The sequence below is a fragment of the Chiloscyllium plagiosum genome, chromosome 42 (genome assembly GCF_004010195.1).
Source record: "Chiloscyllium plagiosum isolate BGI_BamShark_2017 chromosome 42, ASM401019v2, whole genome shotgun sequence".
NCBI classification, from domain to species: Eukaryota; Metazoa; Chordata; class Chondrichthyes; order Orectolobiformes; family Hemiscylliidae; genus Chiloscyllium; species Chiloscyllium plagiosum.
Genome location: NC_057751.1, coordinates 15273231 through 15296089, shown reverse-complemented (window position 1 = coordinate 15296089; position 22859 = coordinate 15273231). Strand labels below are relative to the sequence as shown.

Sequence of the window (22859 nt, the reverse complement as noted above, 5' to 3'; positions counted from 1 at the left end):
CAGAAATGCTTAGACTCGTCCTGCAATCCAACACAGAATGCATTACTGAATTCATGCTGCAGGTTTACTGCCATTGGTTGATCTAACATGAACAGCCTGCATTTACAAAATGCTTTAACACAGTAAACTTCCCTGAGCTGCTTCACAAGCATCGAATGAAACAAAAATTGTTGGACACGCTCAAGGCCGAAGACCAAAAGCTTCTTCAAAGAGGTGGATATTGAGCAACAGAGGGATGTATAGAGGTTAAGGGAAGGAATTCCAGAGCTTTGGTTGTAGACTGTGATTGGTACAGCCATCAGTTATTTTAGATTAGATTAGATTAGATTACCTACAGTGTGGAAACAGCCCTGATGTGATTACAGTCATGGATGCTCAAGAGGCCAAAATTGCGGAAACATAAACCAAAAGACACTGATTGAAGTGATCAGTAACTCTCACAGGAATTAAGAAATAATAGTTTAACAGCGACTGGTTCGAATTTGTACTGCACTGCCCAGAACATGATGAAGGCAGAGTCCCCTGTGACTTTGAACGGGGGGACTTGGATAAAGATCAGAAGAGAAGGAAGTTGTTAAGGCTTCACAGAAAGGGCAATGGTGTGGGACTAGCTGAGCAGCTCTTGCAGAAATGGGCTCAGATAGGCTGGGTGGCCTCCTCCTGTGCTGTGACCATCCTGTTATCTCAGAGCATTGAAAGACAGAAAAGCTACCAAGGCATGGAGATGCAAGGTCATAAAAGGTTTTGAATACAAAGATGAGAATTTTAAAATCAAAGCACTTGTGCACCAGTCCTCGACTGGATGCCTGAGATTTAGTGTGACCTCAGTTATCGGAAGCAGTCTTTTGGAGGAGTTCAGGCTGAAAGGGAGTTCAGTTTGGAGTGGGGTAATATTATGGGCAGAGAACCTAGCCAACATTCACACTGCAGAATTGCTGAATGTGCTGTCCAGCTGCTCAACGTCATCCAGTCCTCTCAACAGAACCGTACTCACAGATGTTTGCAGTGTGAGACTGCACAGGAAGCTGCAAGTTATCTTTTATTTCTGTCAGTGTTTCAGTCCAGGAGGGGTTCTGACCTATTAGACTATAAGACATTGGAGCAGAAATTAGACCATTTACTCAGAGTCTGCTCCACCATTCAATCATCACTGATAAGTTTCTTAACCCCATTCTCTCACTTTCTGCCCGTAACCCTTGATCTCCTTGATATTCAAGAACCAACCTATCTCAGTTTTAAATATACTCAGTGACCTGGCCTCCAAAGCCTTCTGTGCCAGTGATTTCCATAGATTCACCACTCTCTGGCTGAAGAAGTTTCTCCTTATCTCCATTTTAAAACATCTTCTCTTTACTCCAAGACTGTGCCATCGGGAGCTAGTCTCTCCTACCAATGGAAACATCTTCCCAACATCTAGTCTGTCCAGGCTGTTCAGTATTCTGTACATTTCAATTAGATTCCCCCCCCCTCCCCCCTCATCCTTCTAACCTCCATTGAGTATAGACCCAAAGTCCTCAAATGTTCCTGATATGTTAAGCTTTTCATTCCTGGGACCATTCTCATGAACCTCCTCTGAACACGCTCCAGGGCCAGTCCATCCTTCATGAGATATGGGGCCCAAAATTGCATACAATACTCCAAACGTGGTCTGACCAGAACCTAATAGAGCCTCAGAGTTACATCCCTGCTTGTATATTCAAGTCCTCTCAAAATAAGTACCATAATTTCATTTGCCTTCCTAAGTACTGACTCAACCTGCAAGTTTCTTTGCATTTTAGATTTCAGAATTTTCTCCCCATTTAGAAAATACTCCATGCCTCTATTCTTCCTACCAAAGTGCATGACCTCACACCTTCCCACGTTGCATTCCATCTGCCACTTCCTTGTCCATGGTCCTAACTTGCCCAAATCCTACAGTCTCATCACCTCCTCAATGCTACCTGTCTCTCCACCTATTCTTTGTGTCTTCTGCAAATTTAGCCAGAATGCCTTGAGTTTCTTCATCCAGATGGTTAATGTATAAAGTGACAAGTTGTGGTCCCAACACAGCCTTGCGGAACACCAATTGTCACGGGCAACCATCTTCATAAGGATCCTTTTATCCCCACTCTCTGCTTTCTGCCAGGCTTCTATCCATGCTAGCACTTTGCCTCTGACACCATGGGCCTTTATCTTACTTAGTAGCCTCCTGTGCAGCACCTTGTCAAAAGCTTTCTTGAAGTCCAGATAGATAACATCCATTGGCTCTCCTTAGTCTAACCTGCTTGTTACTTCCTCAAAGAATTTGAGCATATTTGTCAGGCAAGATGAAAGCATGCTGACTTTGCCCTATTTTACCATGCACTTCCAAGTATTCAGAAATCTCAACCTACATAATGGATTCCAGGATCTTACCCATGGCGAAGGTTAGGCTAATCTCACTGGAATTTTCAATCTTTTGCCTTAGTCCCTTTTTAAACAAGCGTGTCACGTTAGTGATTTTTCGGTCCTTTGGGACCCTACCTGATTCTAGCAATTGCTGAAAGATCACCACTAAGGCCTTCGCTACCTCTTCGGCTATCTCCCTTCGAACTCTGGGGTGGAGTCCATTTGATCCAGGTTATTTATCAACCTTCAGGCCATGCAGTTTTTCTAGCACCTTCTCCTTGGTGAAGGCCACCATACTCAGCTCTGTCCCTCACTCTCTTGAATCTTTGGGACATTACATGTGTCTTCCACCATGAAGACTGATGTGAAGTAATTATTCAGTTCCTCAGCCATTTCCTTGTTCCCCACTACACTGTCTCCAGCATCAATTTCCAGTGGCCCACTGTCCACTTTTGCCTCTCTTTTGCCCTTTATATATCTAAAGAAACTCTTACAGTCTTCCTTTATATTACTGGCTAGCTTACCCTCATATTTAGTCTTCTCCCTCCTTATTTCTTTTTTTTTTTTGTTGCCCTTTGTAAGCTTCCCAATCGTCTGGTTTCCCACTGCCCTTCACCACATTATATGCTTTCTCTTTTGCTTTTATGCTCTCCATGACTTCCCTACTCAGCCACGGTTGCCTCATCCTCAGGATGAATCTCTACTGTCTGTGTCTTCTGAATTACACCCAGAAACTCCTGCCATTGCTGTTCCACTGTCTTTCCTGCTGGGCTCCTCTCCCAGTCAATCCTACCCAGCTCCTCCCTCATGCCTCTGTAGTTGCCTTTATTCAGCTATAATACTATCACCTCTGATTCTGCCTTCTCCCTCAAGTTGCAGAGTAAATTCAATCATATTATGATCACTGCCTCCTAAGGATTCCTTCACCTTAAGCTCCTTTATCAAGTCTGCCTCATTGCATCACTCTAAATCTAATATTCCCTCGCGGGCTTCACCACAAGCTGCTCCAAAATGCCGTCTCATATTCCACAAATTTGTTTTTTTGTAATCCATTACCCACCTGATTTTCCCAGTCCACCTGCATATTGAAATCCCCAATGATCACTGTAACTTTGCCTTTCCTACAGACCTTTTCTATTTCCTGGTGTATCTTGTGACCCAGCTCCTGACTACTGTTTCTTGGCCGAACATAACTCCAACTATGGTTTTTTTATTTAACCTTTGCGATACCTCAGTTCTACCCACACAGATTCTACACCATCTGACCCTCCTTCTTTTCTTACTATTGATTTAATTTCATGTTTTTCCGCAAAGCCAACTCCATCCCCTCTGCCCACCTGCCTATCTTTTCGGTAGAATCTTTGTCCTTGAATATTCAGCTCCCAATCCTGATGCCCTTGCAGCCTTGTCTCTGTGATGCCTACCACGTCATAGCTGCCATGTTCAATCTGCGCCACAAACTCATTTACTTTATTTTTTATACTGTGTGCATTCAGATATAACCCTTTCAGTCCTCTATTAACCTTCCCTCTTCTCATTGTCATTCATTTGTCCGGTGTGCTTGAAGTTTGGTTGCTAACACTTTCCATACACTCGGTCCTAATTGTATCTGTGCTGGAGATTTTAACAATCTCTCCTGAGTTCTGTATTCTTATCTCTTCCTTTAATTTGGGTTGCCTAATTTCCATGACAACTGAACCCTTTCTCCCTGCCGCCAATTTAGTTCAAACCCCTGTCTATTGCCCTAACAGTGTGATTCATTTGGACTCTGGTCATATGAAGATCATCCCATCGGAACAGGTCCATCCAGTGCCTGTGCCAATGTCCCACACCAATCTTTGAGCCACGCATTTACCTGCTTAATCTTAATGATCCTGCGCGAATTAGCTTGTGGCTTCGGTGGTAATCCAGAGATTATTACCTTTTTTGGTTCTGCTTTCTAAATTAGGTCCGAGTTCATACTCCCTTAGCAGAACCTCAGCCCTGGTTTAATCTAAGTTGTTGGTACCTCCGTGGACCATGACCACTGGATCTTTATCCTCTCCCTCCAAGTTCGTCTGCAGCCCAGATGAGATATCCCCAACCCGGGGACCATGCAGGCAACACATCCTTTGGGACTCTCGGTCTTGGTCTATACCTCTAACTATACTATCTCCAATTACAACAACATTTCTCTTCTCTCCCCCCGCCACTTAAATGGCTCCCTCCACCACGGTGCTGTGGTCAGTCAGCTCCATCCTCCCTGCAGTCCCCATTCCCATCCACCCAGGGGGTAAAACTCTCGAACCTGTTGGAAAAGGGCAGGGGCTGAGGCTCCTGCAAGTCCATCTCCTGGATCCCTCCAGCTGCCTCACTCAAAGCCACAGCTTCCTGTCTCTGACCACTGACTCAACTCAAGTTAGTTAGTCACACCCCTTAGACTATCTCCTGAAACACAGCGTCCAGGTAACTGTCCCCCTCCCTGAAGTGTCATAATGTTTGAAGCTCAGGCTCCAGCTCATCGACTCTGAGCCGGAGTTCTCCCAGCAACCAACACTTACTACAGACGTGGTTAAGGGGAACCACAATGGTGTCCATCAGCTCCCACATCCATGCAGAACACATCGCCTGACCCTCCATCCTTATTTAGTTAGTTTTGAATTTGTTTTAATTCGTAACTTTTTTTTTGTATCTCTGCTTTTGTAAGTTGTAACCAATAAATGAACAAGATTCAAGCTAACACAAATTCAAATTCTGTAGAACCCTTATTAGCCAATCAAATCACAATCCTCCTATGACATCCCGTTTAGTTTGATCCAGAACCCTCAGTGCACTGCAGTGGGATCAGTAGCTGCTGATGACCAGTTGGACAGAGAGCTGTGCTACTATCCCTGACATCCTGAACGATAATTCCAGCCCAGCAATACGGACCAAATATTCGGGTTTGTTCGTTTTTCACATTTAATTTTTCTTTGCAAACTTTTTTTTTTCAGCTTTAATGGCGCCTTTTTAAAAAATGTTTTGCTTTCCCACTCTTTCCACCCTGCATCTTGCTCCACCTTCACTCCTACCAGTATCCACACAGCCGCTTTAACAAAGATCCTGGTTGGAGAGAGGAGGCAGATCTCCGATATTGACAGGAGGAGAATCAAAAGTCCTGAGATAGATAAGCTTGGAATTGATTTGGTACAGGGTATTGGCTTTTCTTTTCTGCAGTTAACAATTTGCAAAAAGCGTCTTGGTGCAATTTTGATGACACGGTTGAATTGTGGGATTGTGAATGGTGCGCCTCGTCTTTCTGTTTGTCATTAAGCAGTCCCATGTTTGCAATGAGAGAGTTTGTGGAGTGTGCTGCTGCCGCTCGTTCAACCACCCTCCTCACAAACTTCTTTCTCTCCACAGTGTCCCCTCCTTTCGTAATCTTCAGGAGGAAGTTCTGAGCAAATTCGCTGATGTGCTCGAGGAGGTACGGTTGAGGTTCCGCGATCCCATTCAGCTTTTCCTCCCCAGGTTCGGTTGCTTTCTTTGATTGGGAATTCTGGAATACTGTGGACTGACGTCTTCCAGTGACATTCTCACAGGCAAGAAAACCCCTTGCCGAAGTCCTTCTGAACCCTTGTGAAATGGCTGAGGACAGGCTCAGGGATCAAGTTGGGTAGTGCCATGAGTGAAAGAATGTTCGTAACTTTCTCTGTCCATTTTATGTATATTCCACAAAAAAAGTCCCCCAGTGACTTACTGACCTCAGTTATTTTTGCCTGATGTACAGAGTGGACCTGCATCACAGATTGATAGAGCTAGTCATAGAGTCATACAGCCTGGTCCAACCAGTCCATACTGGCCTTAATCTCAAACTAAACTAATCCCCCCCTGCTTGCACTTGGCCCACATCCCTCCAAACATTTCTTATTTCTGTACTCATGTAAATGTCTTTTAAACATTGTAACTGTACCTGCATCCACCACTTCCTCTGGAAGATCATTCCACACATGAACTGTAAACCACACGTGTGTCAACGAAAATTGCTCTCATGTCTTTTTAAAATCTTTCACTTTAAAAGTATGCCCCCTAGTTTTGAAATCCATCATCAGAGGGAAAAGATACCTGCCATTCACCTTATCTTTTCTCCCCTCATGATTTTATAAACCTCTCTAAAGTCACTTCTCAGGCTCCTACACTTAAGTGGAAAAAGTCCCGGTTTATCCTGCCCGGTTTATCCAGCCTGGTTTATCCAGCTTATCATTATATCTCAAACCTGGTGATCTGCCCAGCATCCAACCCGAGTAATTGGAGTATTTTGCTCTTGTCGGTGGATGGAAATGTGAAACAGGAACACAGAACCTCACTGGACCAGGACGTATTCGTGGAGAGCTGATGAAAGGTTAACTCTTTCTCAGTGTTAACTCTGCTTCTCTGTTCATCGATACTGCCAGACCTGCTGGGTGTCTCCAGCAGTGCCTTACATTTCTGACGCCTGCACTATTCCACGGGCTTCACAGTGTGGCTGATGGGTCAAAACCCAAAGTTGTGGCTCATGTTCACAATGGGGAGGGCCAGCTCGAGTAAGGAGTGCAGAGTACGTTGGAGGTTAACAGCAGTGCAACTCCGGCTGCTTCTACCTCCCCTGATAAGCATACAGTTTTGACATTGATGTGGGATTAGATTCTGTTGTTGTGATGTTTCTCGGTTAGTTTATATTGCCATTTATTCTGTTGTATATGCATGACCTTATGTGTGCACAACAAGAGCATTACACTGCATAATGTGGAGCATTTTCACTTGCCAAGGTTTGGGTCAAAGACTGTGATTGTTCTAAAAGTTTAAACTGAAATCCAGGCCTACCTTCCATTAAGATATCCCGTGCCATTTTGGTGTTTTCTGCTAGTGTCAGATAATTTTTTTTTCCAGTTTTCAATGTGACACAAAAAATGGCTAGTCTGAAGTGAGCCAAATCATGGGTGAGCCACTTACAAGGCAGTAGATTCTGTTCCCACCTGCAGATCGCCATAGCCTCCTTTATCAGTAAAACCTTCCAAGATCTCTGTATCCCTACCCCCAGTAGTGGTCCACCAATCCCCTCACTGTACCATTGACTGCAGTGCCTTCACCTGCCAAACCGAAAGCCTTCCTGAACTGCTGCCATCTCAATCGCTCCTTCTATCTTGTTGCTTGCACCACCCCCCCTAAAATCCTCATGCAGCCAAGTATCTAATTTTGTTGTGAACCCTTCCACGAGGCAACCAGGGATTTCTTTCTTCAAAACTGCCTGAAATGCAGGACGTTAAGAGAGAGGCAAACATTTAAGACTCCTCCGAAACATGTTTCAGTGTTTTCAAACATCTCAATCAGATCGCCCCTCAATCTTCTGCACTTCAATGTTTATGTCACAAATTGTGTTGAATGAGCTGAAAAGGTAAGCCATAGCTGACACATTCAGGTCTCCCTTACACCGATTTCCATCCCCAGTTCCCACTCTCTATCATTATAAATGGTATATTTGCCCATTGAAGCAGAAGACCTAAGTTGCATAGTGATATTCTGTTGTTGCTTTGCAGACTCATTACAAAGAGGGAGACTACATTGTCAGGCAGGGAGCCAGTGGAGACACTTGCTTTATCATCAGCAAGGGCAAGGTGAGTGTGTTGTCAGTGGGGAGGCCCACACTTGTTATGGCAGCAGGTACCAGCTCCCACTGGGGGAATCAAGCAGCTCAGACTGGGGGAAATACTCAGCAGCAACCAGCAGACACTGGGGACCGCAGCAGGTACCGGCTCCCACTTGGGGAAACACGCAGGGGAGACCAGCCCCCACTGGGGGAAACACGCAGCAGAAACCAGCAGACACTGGGGAAACATGCAGGGGAGACCAGCCCCCACTGGGGGAAATGCACAGCAGAGACCAGCCCCCACTGGGAGAAACACGCAGCAGAGACCAGCTCACATATGAGGCATTCGCTGCAATTACCTGGTAAAAAAAGGTTTGGGAGATTAATGTAGAGAGCAACAGATACCTATGAGTGAGTTATCACTTGGAATCTAATGCAATGTATCAGGGGTTTTATCTACGGTCTGCCCACGTTTGTGTCAAACTGTTGTGCTAAGTGTTTGTCCTGACTTTCAGAGCTGTCTGTTGTGGTGGTGTTGGGTTGAACCCATTGAATGGAGTCTTGCTCACCATCAGTTCCAGCAATGGTTGCTTCTTCCCCCATAACATGTGCCTGATGTTTGCCCGCAGGTGACTGTAACACAAGATGAATCAAAATCTGGCGATACAGTGCTCCCCACTACCCTGTCCAGGGGAGACTGGTTTGGAGAGAAGGCTCTACATGGGTATGCCATCCTCTGTTCATTCAGTGTGTTTATATCTTTCTCAGCGCTTCCGTAACACTTGACTGTTTTCAAATAAATGTTTGTTCCCAGGCTAGTCTGGATGCAGCCTTGAGCTGCTCATCAGCAGCGCATTTGACCGCTTCACCAGGTGAAATACTCTGCTTAAAGAGATGCTGAAAACAGATGCTATGGTAGCTTTTACAAGTTGCAGTGGAGGGAGTTTGGTAGAGGGGGATTGAAGCTCTAAATTGAGAGGGGGAAATGTGCGATGGAACCTGGGGTATCCTTGTTTACCAGTCGCTGAAGGTAAGCATGCAGGTGCAGGAAGTGATAAAGAAGGCAAATGGTATTTTGGCTTTCGTAGCAAGGCGAATCAAGTACAGGAGCAGGGATGTCGCTGCAATTATTCAGGACTTTGGTGGGGCCACACCGGGAGTATTATGTGCAGTTTTACTCTCCTTATCTGAGGAAGGATGCTGTTGCGATGGAGAGAGTACAGTGAAGGTTTGCCAGACTGTTTGCTGGATGGCAGGACTGAGGAGACGTTAAATAGGTTCGGATTATAATCACTGGAATTCAGAAGGATGGTAGGGATCACGTTGAAACCCATAAAATTCGAACTGGACGAGACAGGCTAAACACTGGAACAATGTTTCTGATGACATGGAGAGTCCAGAACCAAGGGATGACAGTTTACCTCTACAGGGTAAACCATTTCTGACCGAGATGAGGATAAATTTCTTCACCTCAAGAGTAGTAAATCAGTAGAATTGTCCACCACAGAAAATGGTTGGGGCCAAAATATTATATGATTTCAAGAATGATTTGGTCATAATACTTGGGGCTACAGGGGTCAAAGGATATCGGGGTGGGGAAGCAGAAACAGGCTATTGAGTTGAATGATCAGCCATGATCATGTTGAATGGTGGAGCTGGCTTGAAATTCTTCGAATGACTTACTCCTGCTTCTATTTTACATGTCTTCATGTTCACTGGAAAGTTTCTCCTCAATGCTAACAAAGTGGGCTGAACAGCCTCCTGTGTTGTAACATTGTATGAAGTGAGATTGATGTGCCTTGACATAGTCAGGAGGTAGAGCCACTTTCAATACCACGAAGGAAGATGAGCTGTAGGTTCTGACTCCTGAGTAATGTTGAGTGAGCGCTCGTTTGAAAAGTGTGCCATGTTAGGGTCCCCCGTTTCCAGTGTTTCATTGTGTGCACTGTGATCAGACAGATGTTAAACTGGTGCAGAATGTGACAGGAAAGGCTGGAACCTGTGTGTTGGGGAAGAGAATGGTTTTGTGCGTCAGAAATCATGCCTCACAAACTTGGTTAAGTTTTTGAGGAAGTAATCAAAAAGATTGATGAGGGTAGAGTAGTAGACGTTATTTACATGGGCTTCAGTAAAGTCTTTGACAGGGGTTCCATGTGATAGACTAATGAGTAAGGTTGGATCACATGGGATTCATGGTGAACTTGCCAATTGGATACAAACTTGGCTTGATGGTAGGAGATAGAGGGTGGTCGTGGAGGGTTATTTTTCAGACTGGAGGTATATGACCATTGATAGGGATAGGAACTGGGTCCACTTTTGTTTGTCATGTATATCGATGATTTGAATGAGAATATAGGAGACATGGTTAGTAAGCTTGCCGCTGACATCAAGGTTGGTGGTAGAGTGGACAGTGAAGAAGGTTATCTAAGATTACAAAGAGATCTTGATCAATTGAGTCACTGAGCTGAGGAATGGCAAATGGAGTTAATTTGGATAAATGCGAGGTATTGCGTTTTGGTAAAACAAACAGGGGCAGGACTTATACAATTAATGGTAGGGCTTTGAGCCATTTTGTTGAACGACAAGACCGAGGTATATAATTTTTCAAAATTTGCATTACAGCTGGACAGGGTGGTCAAGAAGGCATTTCACACACTTGCCTTCGTTGCTCAGACCATTGCTTGTAGGAATTGGGATGCCACGTTGAGGTTGCACAGGATGTTGGTGAGGCCTCTTCTGGAGCACTGTGTGCAGTTCTGGTCGTCCTGCTACAGGAAGGATATTATTAAGCTGGAGAGGGTTCAAAACACATTTACAAGGATGTTGCCAAAATTCGAGGATTTGAGTTATAAAGATAGGCTGGAGAATCAGATATTGAAGGATGACCTTAAAGAGGTTTATAAAATCCTGAGAGCCATAGATAAGGTGAGTAGCAAGGGTCTTTTCCCTAAGGTGGGGCAGTTCAAAACGTGGGGGCATACTTTTAAGATGAGATGAGCAAGTTTCAATAAATTCATGAGGGACAACCTTTTTTTACACAGAGGGTGGTTCGTGTGTGGAATGAACTTCCAGAGGAAGTGGTGGATGTGGGGACAGTTACAACATTTAAAAGGCATCTGGATAAGTACATGAACAGGAAAGGTTTGAAGGAATACGGACCAAATGCAGGCAGGTGGGACTAGTTCAGTTTGGGAGTATGTCAGTGTGGACTAGTTGGACCAAAGGGTCTGTTTCCATGCTGTATGACTGCATGTATGTATGTATGAGAAGAGTCAGTGATGGAACTTAGCAACGCTGAAGAAACTTAATCACGTGCAGACTCAGAAGGGCAGGAATTGGCTTGCAATCCACAGAACAACTCTTGAGTGGGTGGTGGTGAAGAAAATGATCTCTTGTTTGCGCTAACAATGAAGAGTGCATCTCTTCTGTTTTCCCTCCTCACAGAGAAGACATCAGGTTGGCCAATGTGATTGCAGCGGAGGATGTGATCTGCCTGGTGATTGACCAAGAGTGAGTAGCTCAAATCTGTTATTTTGTTCAAAGCTAATGGTTCGCATAGTGCACCACAGATGCTCAGTTGACTGACATTAGAGATCCTGATGGGTGACTGCACTCCTCTTACGATTACTCCCATGCTGAAAGATGTGTAAGGATGCAGAGGAGTTGCAGTATTCATTTGCTACTGGGATTACGTTAGGGAAGGTGGTTCACATCTGTTCCAATCTCTACAAGAATACAAAGGGACTGAGGAGAGGCCAAGCTTCAAGCCACCGCTATCCTGTTTAACATGAAGTGACCACCCATTTAAGACAGAGGTAAGGTGTTTTTTCTTTGTTCTCAGAGGGTCTGTCCCTCCCAAAAAGGTAATAGTGCAGTTCTTGAATATTTTTAAGGGGGACGTGGATAGATTCTTGCTGAACAAGGTTATCGAGGGTCGGCTGAATTACAAATTTGAGGTTGGACAGATCAGCTATGATCTTAGTGCATGGTGGTGCAGCCTCAAGGGGCAAATTTGCCTGCTCCTGTTCCTAATTCTTACCTTGATATGTCCGTGCATACGGCGACATTCAGCAATCTCCTGGAATCTGGTCGTTAGTTTTGTACGTCCATATACAAATGCACCACCCCTACCATATGACCACCACTGAGAAGAGATGGAAAGGCTCCATTCAAGGGGGAGCAAGAATGAAACCACCTCCTGATATGGCATAGGTGTCCATCCAACACGAGACTGCAATTCTCTGCTCCTCCCTAACCTAGTTCATGAGCGTGAGTTATCTATTCTCTTCATCATGTTACATGTCTTGCTAACAGCCAAAAAAATGATTAAAACACCATATCCTCTCCATCATTGCCTGTATCTCCAACTCTGAAGCAATTATGAACTCTAATTTCAAATGGGGGTACAGTCACAGTTCGACATGTTTCTCTGAATATTGAAAGATCTGTTATTTTCCAAATTTGTCCAGAAATGCAGTACATTTGTAGTGAGTTGAACAATGACCAGTAATCCTTGTCTTTCTGGTAGACTGAGGAATTTTGGCCACTGTCTCGTCATCTCTTTGTGACCGTTTTGTTACATGCTGGTCAGTGGCTTGTTAATCTTGTTATCTTTAGTCAAAGTGGTGCCTAATCTGTTAGAACGGAACTGTATCAATGATCATTAAGTGGTTAATACACTACAGTGAGTAGCTGTGTACTGTCCTGAAAGCTGCTTATGCAGCTGAGTGGAATGATGTTGATCATTTCAATGTAAGCGTTCCACCTTTTTTTCTTGAACTTTCTGCAGCTCATTCCGACAGATTATTGGAAGCTTGGAAGATGTCTCCAGTCAAGAACATGAGAGTGCAGAGAGGCAGGAACAGTGAGTATGAACATATTGGCAAGCCGTAGCAAGAATCTCCTCTATGTTCGGCACGCGCGTCACAGTCATCCAGCATGGAAACAGACCCGTCAGTCCAATCAGTCCGTGCTGGCCCTAATCCCAAACTAAACTAGTCCCACCTGCCTGTGTTTGGCCTGCATCTCCCCAAATATTTCTTATTCATGTACTTAGTCAAATGTGTTGGAAATGTAACTGTACGCACATCCATCACCTCCTCTGAAAGTTCATTCCACACACAAACCACTCTCTGTTTTAAAAATGAAGTACCCTTCATGCCTTTATTAAATCTTTCTCCTCTCACCTTTATAAATATTCCTGAAATCCCCCACCCTTGGGAAAAGACACCTGCCATTCACCGTATCTATACCCCTCATGATATTATCGACCTCTCAGCTTCCTGCACTCCAGTGGAAAAAGTCCCAGCCCGTCCAGCCTTTCCATATGACTCAAAGTCTCCACTCCCGGCAAATCTCTTCTGAATCCTGTCCAGCTTAATGACATGCTTCCGATAACACTAGTTTGCAGTTGTGCCTGAGTCCTGTCGGTTTCTTCTCAGAAGCTGCCCACTTTGACACAAGGTAAAGTGCAGGGAGAGTTTTGGTGAAATGTGGTTGCAGGTCCGAAAGTGATTTTCTTCCCCATTTCCAATGCAGTTGCCAATTAGGCTCAGAAATGAGAAGGGGAGGACAAACCCCCGAATCATAGTTGGCCCTGTAGTTCCAACTCTATGGTCAGTCCATTTAAAATCTGATTCCTTTTTGAATAAATTTACTAGTCACCTCTGTCATGCCCCTGTATTGCACAGTGCTCTCAGGGAAATGGAATAATGTGACAACTGGGGATTCAGTGAGTCAGTCTTCTTGGCATTATCAAACGTCCGAGATTAGGTTGTTGGACCTGTTCATTCCTGTCTTTGTCAGTGTCCTTCCCTCAGCATCATGGGCTGGAGGCCTCAGGTACTTTGTCCCAAGCTATGTATTGCAGTCATTCCTCCCCCATTCTCTCGCTGTAAGGAGGTGACGAACCTTCAGTCACACATATAGATGAGCAATGGGGTAAACTAAACCGTCCCTATCATTTTGATCAAATGCTTCTGCAGTATTTTTGCCGATACAGCAGCACAACACTCGAACATTGGTAGTCGAGAGTGTGGTGCTGGGAAAGCACAGCAGGTCAGGCAGCATCCGAGGAGCAGGAGAATCATTGTTTCAGGCAAGAGCCCTTCAACAGGAATGAGGCTTGTGAGCCGAGACGGTAGAGAGATAAATGGGGGTGGGTAGTGGATTGGGGCTGGGCGGAAAGTCTCCGGGAGTGCGATAGGTAGATGGCGGTGAGGTGATAAGTCGGAGAGGAGGGTGGAGCGGATAGGTGGGAAGGAGGATGGACAGGTGGGACTGGTCATGACGGTGGTGCTGAGTTGGAAGGTTGGAACTGGGATAAGGTGGGGGGGGGAGGGGAAAATGAGGAAACTGGTGAAGTCCACATTGATGCCGATTCAGCAACACCACGCTCTAACATTGCGAGTTAAGTGTCCATCTCCCTATCACACTCTCATCTTCCTTTACCTCTTCCTCTACCCCCCCTCCCATTAATCTCTCTACCCCACCCCCTCAGCTCACAAGCCTCTTCCTAATGAAGGGCTCTTGCCCAAAACATGGACTCTCCTGCTCCTCGGATGTTGCCTGACCTGCTATGCTTCTCCAGCATCACACTCTCGACTCTGATCTCCAGCATCTGCAGATCTCACTTTCCCTTTAACATTTCTAGGTTGAACCTTGAGCTGACAAGGCCTCAATTCCCTCCCTAAAATGATCTCCCTCTCTTTCACACTTTAATTATCTCCCTTAAAACCGACTTTCCTCGCTTGATCCATGTCTGCTGTTTCCTGGGTGCAGGAGAGCCACAGACTCTTTTGATTGTCATGTCGCTTTGCAAATTTATTCAGAGTTGGCTTTCTTGGCTATGCTGTGTCGCTGCTGAAATACTCAGGGCACACTACTGCAGTGCTTCTGGGTTCACATAATCTTAGTAGATACTGTTTCAGTCAGCTAGAGGTAATTTTCCTGACCATTCATTTGCAACTTGTTCCAGATTTGAGGCAGAAGCCACATTCTTTGCCAGCTTGGAGCGAACAGATTTCCATGTCCATCAGACACTTGGAGTTGGAGGATTTGGTCGTGTTGAGTTGGTAAGTCAGGAGGCTGCAGCACTGTATTAAGTCAACAGTTACGGTACAGATTGAATAGGATTAATATAATGGTGTATTATACTTTGGGACTGTGGCTTATTCAACCTTTCTGAAGTCTGCCTGACAATAAGCCTCGGTAGTCTTGACTATTAGAGATCAAAAGAAAGCTCAGGTCGCCTTGCTGAGAGTAAGGCGCGAAGTGTTTGCATGGAGACAATGGCAACAGTCTCTCTAAGTTTACCGGAAGTAAATTCTGACTCACCAATAAAGTTAGTTGGAAATAGTCATGCTGTAAACTGTCCATTTACTTGAACGATGAAAGGGAGTCAAGGTCAAATTGAGTGCATCAGCATCTCCATTTATTTGCAAGATTTTTGTGTTTCATGTTGTATTCTCAAAGTACTACACATTGTACATGTTTAAAAAAAAAAGCAACATTACCCTATCATTCTCGTTCATGACCACATATTCTATGAATGTAGCATTACATTTGCATCCCCAACACCGTCAACAATTCCTTTCCTGTACAAAATATCAAAAATTCATTTGAGTGACGCATGGACCAACCCAAAGGTATGCCACAGCTCTCCAGAATTCACCTTGACTTCTCTCCTTTCCAGCCTAGTGTTTTGTCTGCAGCCTAGACTTTGCTTGAGCAGGCGGTGTGCATTTTTCCAGTTTGATGAATCTGCTTCTTTGCAGCTGTTTCTAAGCTGTTTTCTGCCATAAGGCTCATTGTCTTTCAGTGTGAGGATCATGAGGGTTTTTCATGTTTCAACAAATTAGCTGCTTCTTGCCGCGCAAATTCCAAGTGAGCAGCAAGCTACACATTACAAAATCTGCAATTGCCTTCCATGAGTAACACCCAGCAAAACAAATTGTGACTCTCTCAGCCCATTTCCATGGCAATGTAGCATGCTTTGGGATAGTCCAAACAGAATTTCCTGTTAGCTTCAAAGCAGAACATTTGGCTTTTGGACCTATACAAATGTTTTAAAGTTCTAATAAAGTCAGACTGATTCTTTTCAGAATTACTGGTTCCACTAACAGACTTCCGTGTTTGTGGGTTGCTCTTAGCTTGTTTTCATCTGATGACACATCAACAATTTAAATCATTTATTTATGTAAATGTGTCCCTTTTGGCTCTATGAAGATTAGAGATGATACAGAATTCCTACAATACGGAACCAGGCCCTTCAGCCCAACAAGTCCACAACGACCTTCCGAAGAGTAACCCACCCAGACCTCCCCTAATGCTCTACATTTACCCCAGACTAATGCACCTAACCCACATATCACTGAAACTGGGCAATTTTAGCCTGGCCAATTCACCTAACCTGCACATCTTTGGATTGTGGGAGGAAACCCATGCAGACACGGGGAGAATGTGCAAACTCCACACAGACAGTCACCCAAAGTGGGAACCGAACCCGGGTCCCTGGTGCTGTGAGACAACAGTGCTAACCACTGAGCCACCGTGCTGCCCCTTGGGTTGTTTGTCTTTGCGAGCTACCGTAGCTAGATACAGAGGACAGCCTCCAGTTGAAGAGACACAGCCTGAAGCCTTCAAAGGGTTTTGGGAGGTTTCACATTGCCAAGGTTCTGAGGAATCATCAGAACAGGCTTTACTGTGGGCATTAGATGGGGGAAAGGCTTGAAGACCATCACCTGAAGTTAATACCCAACAGAATGGGTAACAGAACATTGAGTGCAAGGAGCAACTCTTTGCTGTAAGAGCTGTAGTTGCACAAAGAGTGTGATTGGTGCTCAGTATAAAAGAGGGGCATGACTTAGTGTAGATGATGTTTAGTAAGTGACACTTTCAGTCTTTTGTTACAGTCAGAGTCTCAGAGTAGGCGAAACTGAGGACTGCAGATGCTGGAGATCTGAGGCAAGATAAGAGTGGTGCTGGAAAAGCACTGCAGGTCAGTCAGCATCCGAGGAGCAGGAAAATCGACATTTTGGGCAAAAGTCCTTCATTCCTGATGAAGCATCTTATCTTGACCGAAAGGCTCAGAGTGTGCCATCTTCTGTTACTGACTGGACGCTCAAATTTGATTTAATTTCATTTTTACTGTCACATGTACCAAGATACAGTGAAAAATGTTGTCTTAATGCTTGAGAGGCAGATTGTACTATACAAGTAATAGAAGAATTGAGTGCGGGATACAATGTTACAGCTGCTAGAAGGTGCAGAGAGCGATAACAATTAAAACTGAAGCATTCCATTCAAAACTCGAATAACAGTGGAGGAAAAAGCTATTCTTGAATCTGTTTGTATGTGTATGCAAGCTTTTAATCTTCTGCCTGCCAGAAAAGAGTATAACTGGGCTGGGAGGGGTCTTTAATTATGTTGATTGCTTTCCCGATGCAGTGGGAAGTCTAGATGAAGTCACTGGATGGGAGGCTGGTTTGCCTGAAGGACTGGCCCGTGTTCACAATTCTCTGCAGTTTCTTTTGGTCTTGGGAAGGGCAGTTGCCATACCATGCTGTGATGCGTCCAGATCGGATGCTTTCTACGTTGTATCGACAAAGAAATTTGTAACAATCCTTGTGAACGTGCAGAATTTCGTTCGCCTCCTGAGGAAGTAGGGACGTTGCTGTGCTTTCTTGACCGTAATGTTAACGTGGGTGGACAAGGACAGATAGTTGGTCCGAACAATCACCAAAGCCAACCTCCCGTCTATAGAATCCATCTACCAGGCCCGCTGCCCCAAGGAAACACCACCAGCATTCTTAAAGATCCATCCTACCCTGGCAATGTTTTCCTACATCCTCTACCATAGGGGAGAAGGTACAGAAGCCTGAACACACACCAGCCGGTTTTGCAACAATTTCTACCCTAATGTTAGAATACTGAATGGACTCACAAACTCTTAACATTCGCCTGTACCTGTGTTTTTGTTTTTGCTGCTGTTTACCTATCATTTACTTATCTGTGCTACTTAACTCTGCGATCTGCCTGTATTACTCGCAAGACAAAGCTTTTCACTGTGTCTCGGTAAATGTGACAATAAATTCAATTCAATTCAATTCAATTCATTCCCAGGAACTTGATGCTTTCAACCATCTCCACCTCAGCGCCATTGATGCAGACAGGGCTTGCCGTCCACTCCACTTTCTGAAGTCAGTGACCAGCTCCTTCATTTTGCAGACATGGATGGAGAGATTGTTGTCTTTACACCATGCTGTTAAACGCTCTACCTTAAGTACTCCATCTTGCCAGTGTTTGAGATCTGACCTAAAACAGTGGTGATGTCAGTAAAGTTGTCAGTGGAGCTGGTGTGGAGTTTGCGTATAAGCAGTCTGGCAGGGGGCTTAGTATGCAGCCTTATGGGCCACCAGTCTTGGGGATTATCGTAGAGGAGGAGGTGTTGTTACCTATCCTTAGTGATTGTGGTCTGTGGGTCAGAAGGTCGAGAATCTACTTGCAGTGGGTAGCAGAGTCTAGCTCCCAGAGTTTGGAGGTGAGTCTTGTTTGGAATTATGCTGTTGGTAGTGGAGCTGCAGGCAATAAATAGGGGCCTGATATAAGTTTCCTTGTTGTCCAGATGTTGCAGGGCCAGGAAAATGGCAGCTGCCATGGACCTGTTGCACCAGTAGTTGAATTGCAAGGGATCAGGGCAATATGGGAGGCTGGAGTTCATGTGAGCCATGACCAACCTCCCAAAGCACTTCATAATTATCATTGTCAGAGCCACTAAGTGGTCATCCTTGAGGGAGGCAACTTTTTTTTTCTTTGGCACTAGGATGATGGTGATCTTATTTTTGGGTGGTGGAATTTGTGGGGATCATAAAGGTGAAATGGGTTGAATTGAAAATGTTCTTCATGAATGGCACAAAGATTCTTAGAGGTGTTAATGTTTTCCTCTTTTGGACATCTGAGAAATATGGGCTGTATTTTAACATAAAAATATAGAAAATAGATGCAGGTCATTCAGCCCTTTAAACCTGCTTTGTCTTTGAAATTTTCATGGTTGATCATCCAATTCAGTTCCCTGTTCTGACTTTCTCCCGTAGACCCTTTGATCTCTTTAGTCTGAAGACCTATATCTAGTTCCTTGGTGAAAATATTGAATATACTGGCCTCGAGTGCTTTCTGTGACAGAAAATGCCACAGGTACCCCACTCTCTGGGTGAAGGTATTTCTGCACACACAAGTCCTAAATGGTCCGTCCTGAATCCTGAAACTGTGACACCTTACCCCCCCCCCCCCCCCCTCCTCTTGTTCTGGATTTCAAAGTAAGACTTGGATTCATGTTGAGCACTTTCTTGCGTGTCCCCTCCATCAACTGAGCTAAGAGTGAGAGTATCAGTGATAGGAGGAAGGGGTGTGAATCTTCCTCTGAGAATGGTCTCTGTCCAGATTTCAGTCCCACAACAAGCACAGTCCTCAATCAACCATCTGGAGATCGCACACAAATGTGGTGGAATTTATTTCGGTTCGTGAGCCGTAAGCATTTGCCAAATATATCCCGATCCTTGCACTTTCTATTTCCTTCACCTTGCCATCGGTGTCATTCCACAGGTGCAGCTGAAGAATGAAGAGAACCGGACGTTTGCGATGAAGATTCTGAAGAAACACCACATTGTGGAGACGCGGCAGCAGGAGCACATTCGCTCAGAGAGGCAGATCATGCAGGAGGCTCACTGTGATTTTATAGTCAGGTAAGTTCACTCGGTTGGCAGGGCTGCGACTCTGCCTGTCTCTCTCTCTCTCTCTCTCTCTGCCTCTTCCAAGGGCACTCACTCCTAGAAGCACATTCCCCAAACATCAGCCCCAAATGGATGCTCGGGATTGGAGAGCAATCGCCAAGCAAGGTGCTTTCTCATGGCACTGCGTCTTCAAGCCATCAAGAGAACCTGTGATGTTAGGTCATTTCATTAGCATTGCATATAGTTTATAGCCTATGTGTCTGTGTGTGTGTTATAGGTTGTATCGGACATTCCGAGACCGTAAGTATCTTTACATGCTGATGGAGGCCTGCCTTGGTGGTGAACTGTGGACCATCCTGAGAGACAGGTAATTGAAAGACATTTTGTATCGATTCACCTCGCTCTCCACTTGAATAGCAGTAGTAATATGTTTTGTCCACCAGCATTCAACTCCGAGTCAGGCAATTGGTGTGTCCGAGCCCCTTTCTCCAGCCCTCAGCTGCGAGTCTGAGTAACAGTCCCAGGAGGAACACAAAACTTTTGGGCATGCTGTCTTTCAAGTGAGCCTGTCCTCTTCAGTAGCAGTGAACAAATGTCTGGGGCTGCTGGGTGGAAGAGGAGGCAAATAATTGCCCCATGCCATGACCAATATTCGTCCTTCAGTTACAATCAAAAAACAAGTTATCTGTTCATTATTAATATTTCTGGTGCATACTATGTACGACTGAGTGGCTGCTGCGTTTCCAACAGCAGTTAGCACATTTATAAAAACATGGTTATTTATCAAACACTTTGGGCTGACCTGAGATACAGAAAGATTTATCTTGCTCCCTCATGTTTCTGAGCTTCATGCATGAAGCTGTAATGGGGTGACGAACTGACAGGAACACAAAGTGAGCATCACTGAATGTTCAGGTTATTAGTTTTCAAGTGTTGCCTGATAACTGCTTGTTGGTGACTCATTCCGTCATTTTACTCATGATCGAGAGGGTGATAATGGGGGCTGAGTTGGATTTGTCCTGTTTTTTTTGTGTATGATACACACTTGGGAAATTTCACAATTACTGGTAATGGTGCAACTATTGTCACTGTGCTGGTACAGTTAGTTCTGGAACACAAGTCTTCAGTACTATTTCCAGAATATTGTCAGGACCCATAACCCTCAGTCCCTTCCGATGTTTCTTGATATCACCTAGTGTGTGCCTAATGTGTGATGCTGGGCACTCCAGAAAAAGGTCAGAGTGGATCATTCTCTCACATTTGTAGCTAAAGGTAGCTATGAATTCTTCAGCCTTGACTTTTGCATTTGATGTGCTGGACTCTCTCATCTCCACTAAGATTCACAGCAAGATGTGGCAAGACTGCTGAGCTTAGATTTGACCCATTGGCTGTGGAATCACTCAGCTCTCTATGTCACTTGGCTGCTTCTGCTGTTTGACACGCAACATAGTCCTGTTCAGTTTTGCCTCCTGAGTTTGACACCTCATTTTCAGGTATGTCTTATCCTGCTCCTGCATGCCCTCCTGCATTTCTCATTGGACATGGGTTGATCCTTTTGCTTGATGGAAATTGCAGAACGGGGCCATGACGTTGTAGATTATGTTTGAATGCAGCTACTGATAGCCCACAATGCCAAAAGGATATCTAGTTTAGCGTTGTTAGATCTGTTTGAAATCAGCACTATTTAGCTCTTTGGTAGAGCCAAACAAGACAATAGAATGTGTTCTCGCTTTGAAGACAGAACTCCATCTCCTTCAGGACAACATGTCTGTGAAATGTTGAGACTTCACAGGGTCTGGAATAAATCTTGACGCCACCCCTCCTATCTGTGTACTACTGTGCTGCCACTGATGGTGGGTTATCCTGCCAGTGGTCAGAACGAAACCTTGGCTGGTGATGGCCATGATATTGTCAGGCTCTCCTAATTTTCACATCAACTGGAAAGACAAGGGCAGCATATACATGAATGCACCACCACCTGCAGGATCCCCCCCTTGGCTGCCCACCAAGCTGATTTGGAAATATATCGGCATTCCTTCAGTGTCACTGGGTCAAAATCTGGGAATACCCTCTTTAACAGTTCACAGTGGTGGACTGCAGCGGTTCAAGAAGCCAGCTCACCACCACCTTCTCAAGGACAACTCGGGTTGGGTCCAAATTTGAGATGTTCTGGTGATTCAGAGACTGGGCAAAATGCAACAGAGGGAGGCAATAAATGTGGAGAATGACAAACAGACGATGAAAGGAATGGACAGAGAATGCAATAAGAATAGGTCATCAGTGAGATGATTACAACAATAAAATGACAAGGCGCTGTATTCAAAATGTATTAAGTAATAGTCCAAATGGAGATAAACAAGAACAATTTCTGCAACTGAGACACGGCTGCAGGATGACCGAGATTGGGACTTGAACATTGACTGGTAGGTGGTGTTTAGGAAAGACAGCCAGTTGGGAAACGGTGGTTCTGTTAATTAAAGATGATATTTACACAATGAGGAAGATTAATTCAGGAAACCAGGATAGAAAGGCAGTCTGAATGGAGATGAGGAATTCTAAAGCACAAGTTCGCTTGTGGGAGTTGTATACAGCCTGCTAACAATAACTGCATGGTAAGACAGGTTATCAAGGAAGAAATAATGGAACTTGTCAACAGGGTACAGTAATTATTCATAGGTGAATTTTGCATATTGACTGTGAAAATCAGATGGCAAAAAGGAGTATTGAGGAGGGATTCGTCAAATGTTTTTGGGCCAGTTTCTGAGACCAGCATGTTATGGCATCAACCAGAGAGTTAAAGTCCATCCGGTTTTGACCAATGGGATAAGATTAATTATTGACCTCATAGTGAAAGCACGTAGGGAATAGTGACCATAATGTGACTGACTTTTACATACCGTTTATAAGAGAGACATGTTGGTCAAAGAGGACTGTTTTTAATTTAAACAAGGGTAATTAGAAGGGCATGGTGCTAGCAAAAGGGAATTGGCAGTCAAGGTTAAGAGATAAGTAGAGACAGAGTGGCAAACATTTCAGGGGATATTTCAAAAACTGCAGAATAGATACATTCCAACAAATAATTTGATTTAAAAAAAAGTCAAAGTTAGTATCAAACTCAAAAAGACATATAATTTTGCAAAGATAGGTGGCAAGTCAGAAGATTGGACAAAATATAAAAA

The 22859-nt window shown here is 44.5% G+C and overlaps 1 protein-coding gene across 3 annotated transcripts in view; it reads left to right on the top strand.

Moving 5' to 3' along the window:
* The window catches only part of LOC122543167 (cGMP-dependent protein kinase 1-like), a 96128-nt gene that overhangs the window by 48174 nt on the left and 25095 nt on the right, over window positions 1–22859 (top strand). For all 3 annotated transcript variants that reach the window (XM_043681576.1, XM_043681574.1, XM_043681577.1), the window contains 8 exons: window positions 5749–5812; window positions 7902–7979; window positions 8581–8675; window positions 11396–11461; window positions 12741–12815; window positions 14928–15024; window positions 19553–19692; window positions 19958–20047. In XM_043681576.1, coding sequence (XP_043537511.1) covers window positions 5749–5812; window positions 7902–7979; window positions 8581–8675; window positions 11396–11461; window positions 12741–12815; window positions 14928–15024; window positions 19553–19692; window positions 19958–20047 — 705 coding nt within the window. The remainder of the gene's footprint in view (window positions 1–5748; window positions 5813–7901; window positions 7980–8580; window positions 8676–11395; window positions 11462–12740; window positions 12816–14927; window positions 15025–19552; window positions 19693–19957; window positions 20048–22859) is intronic.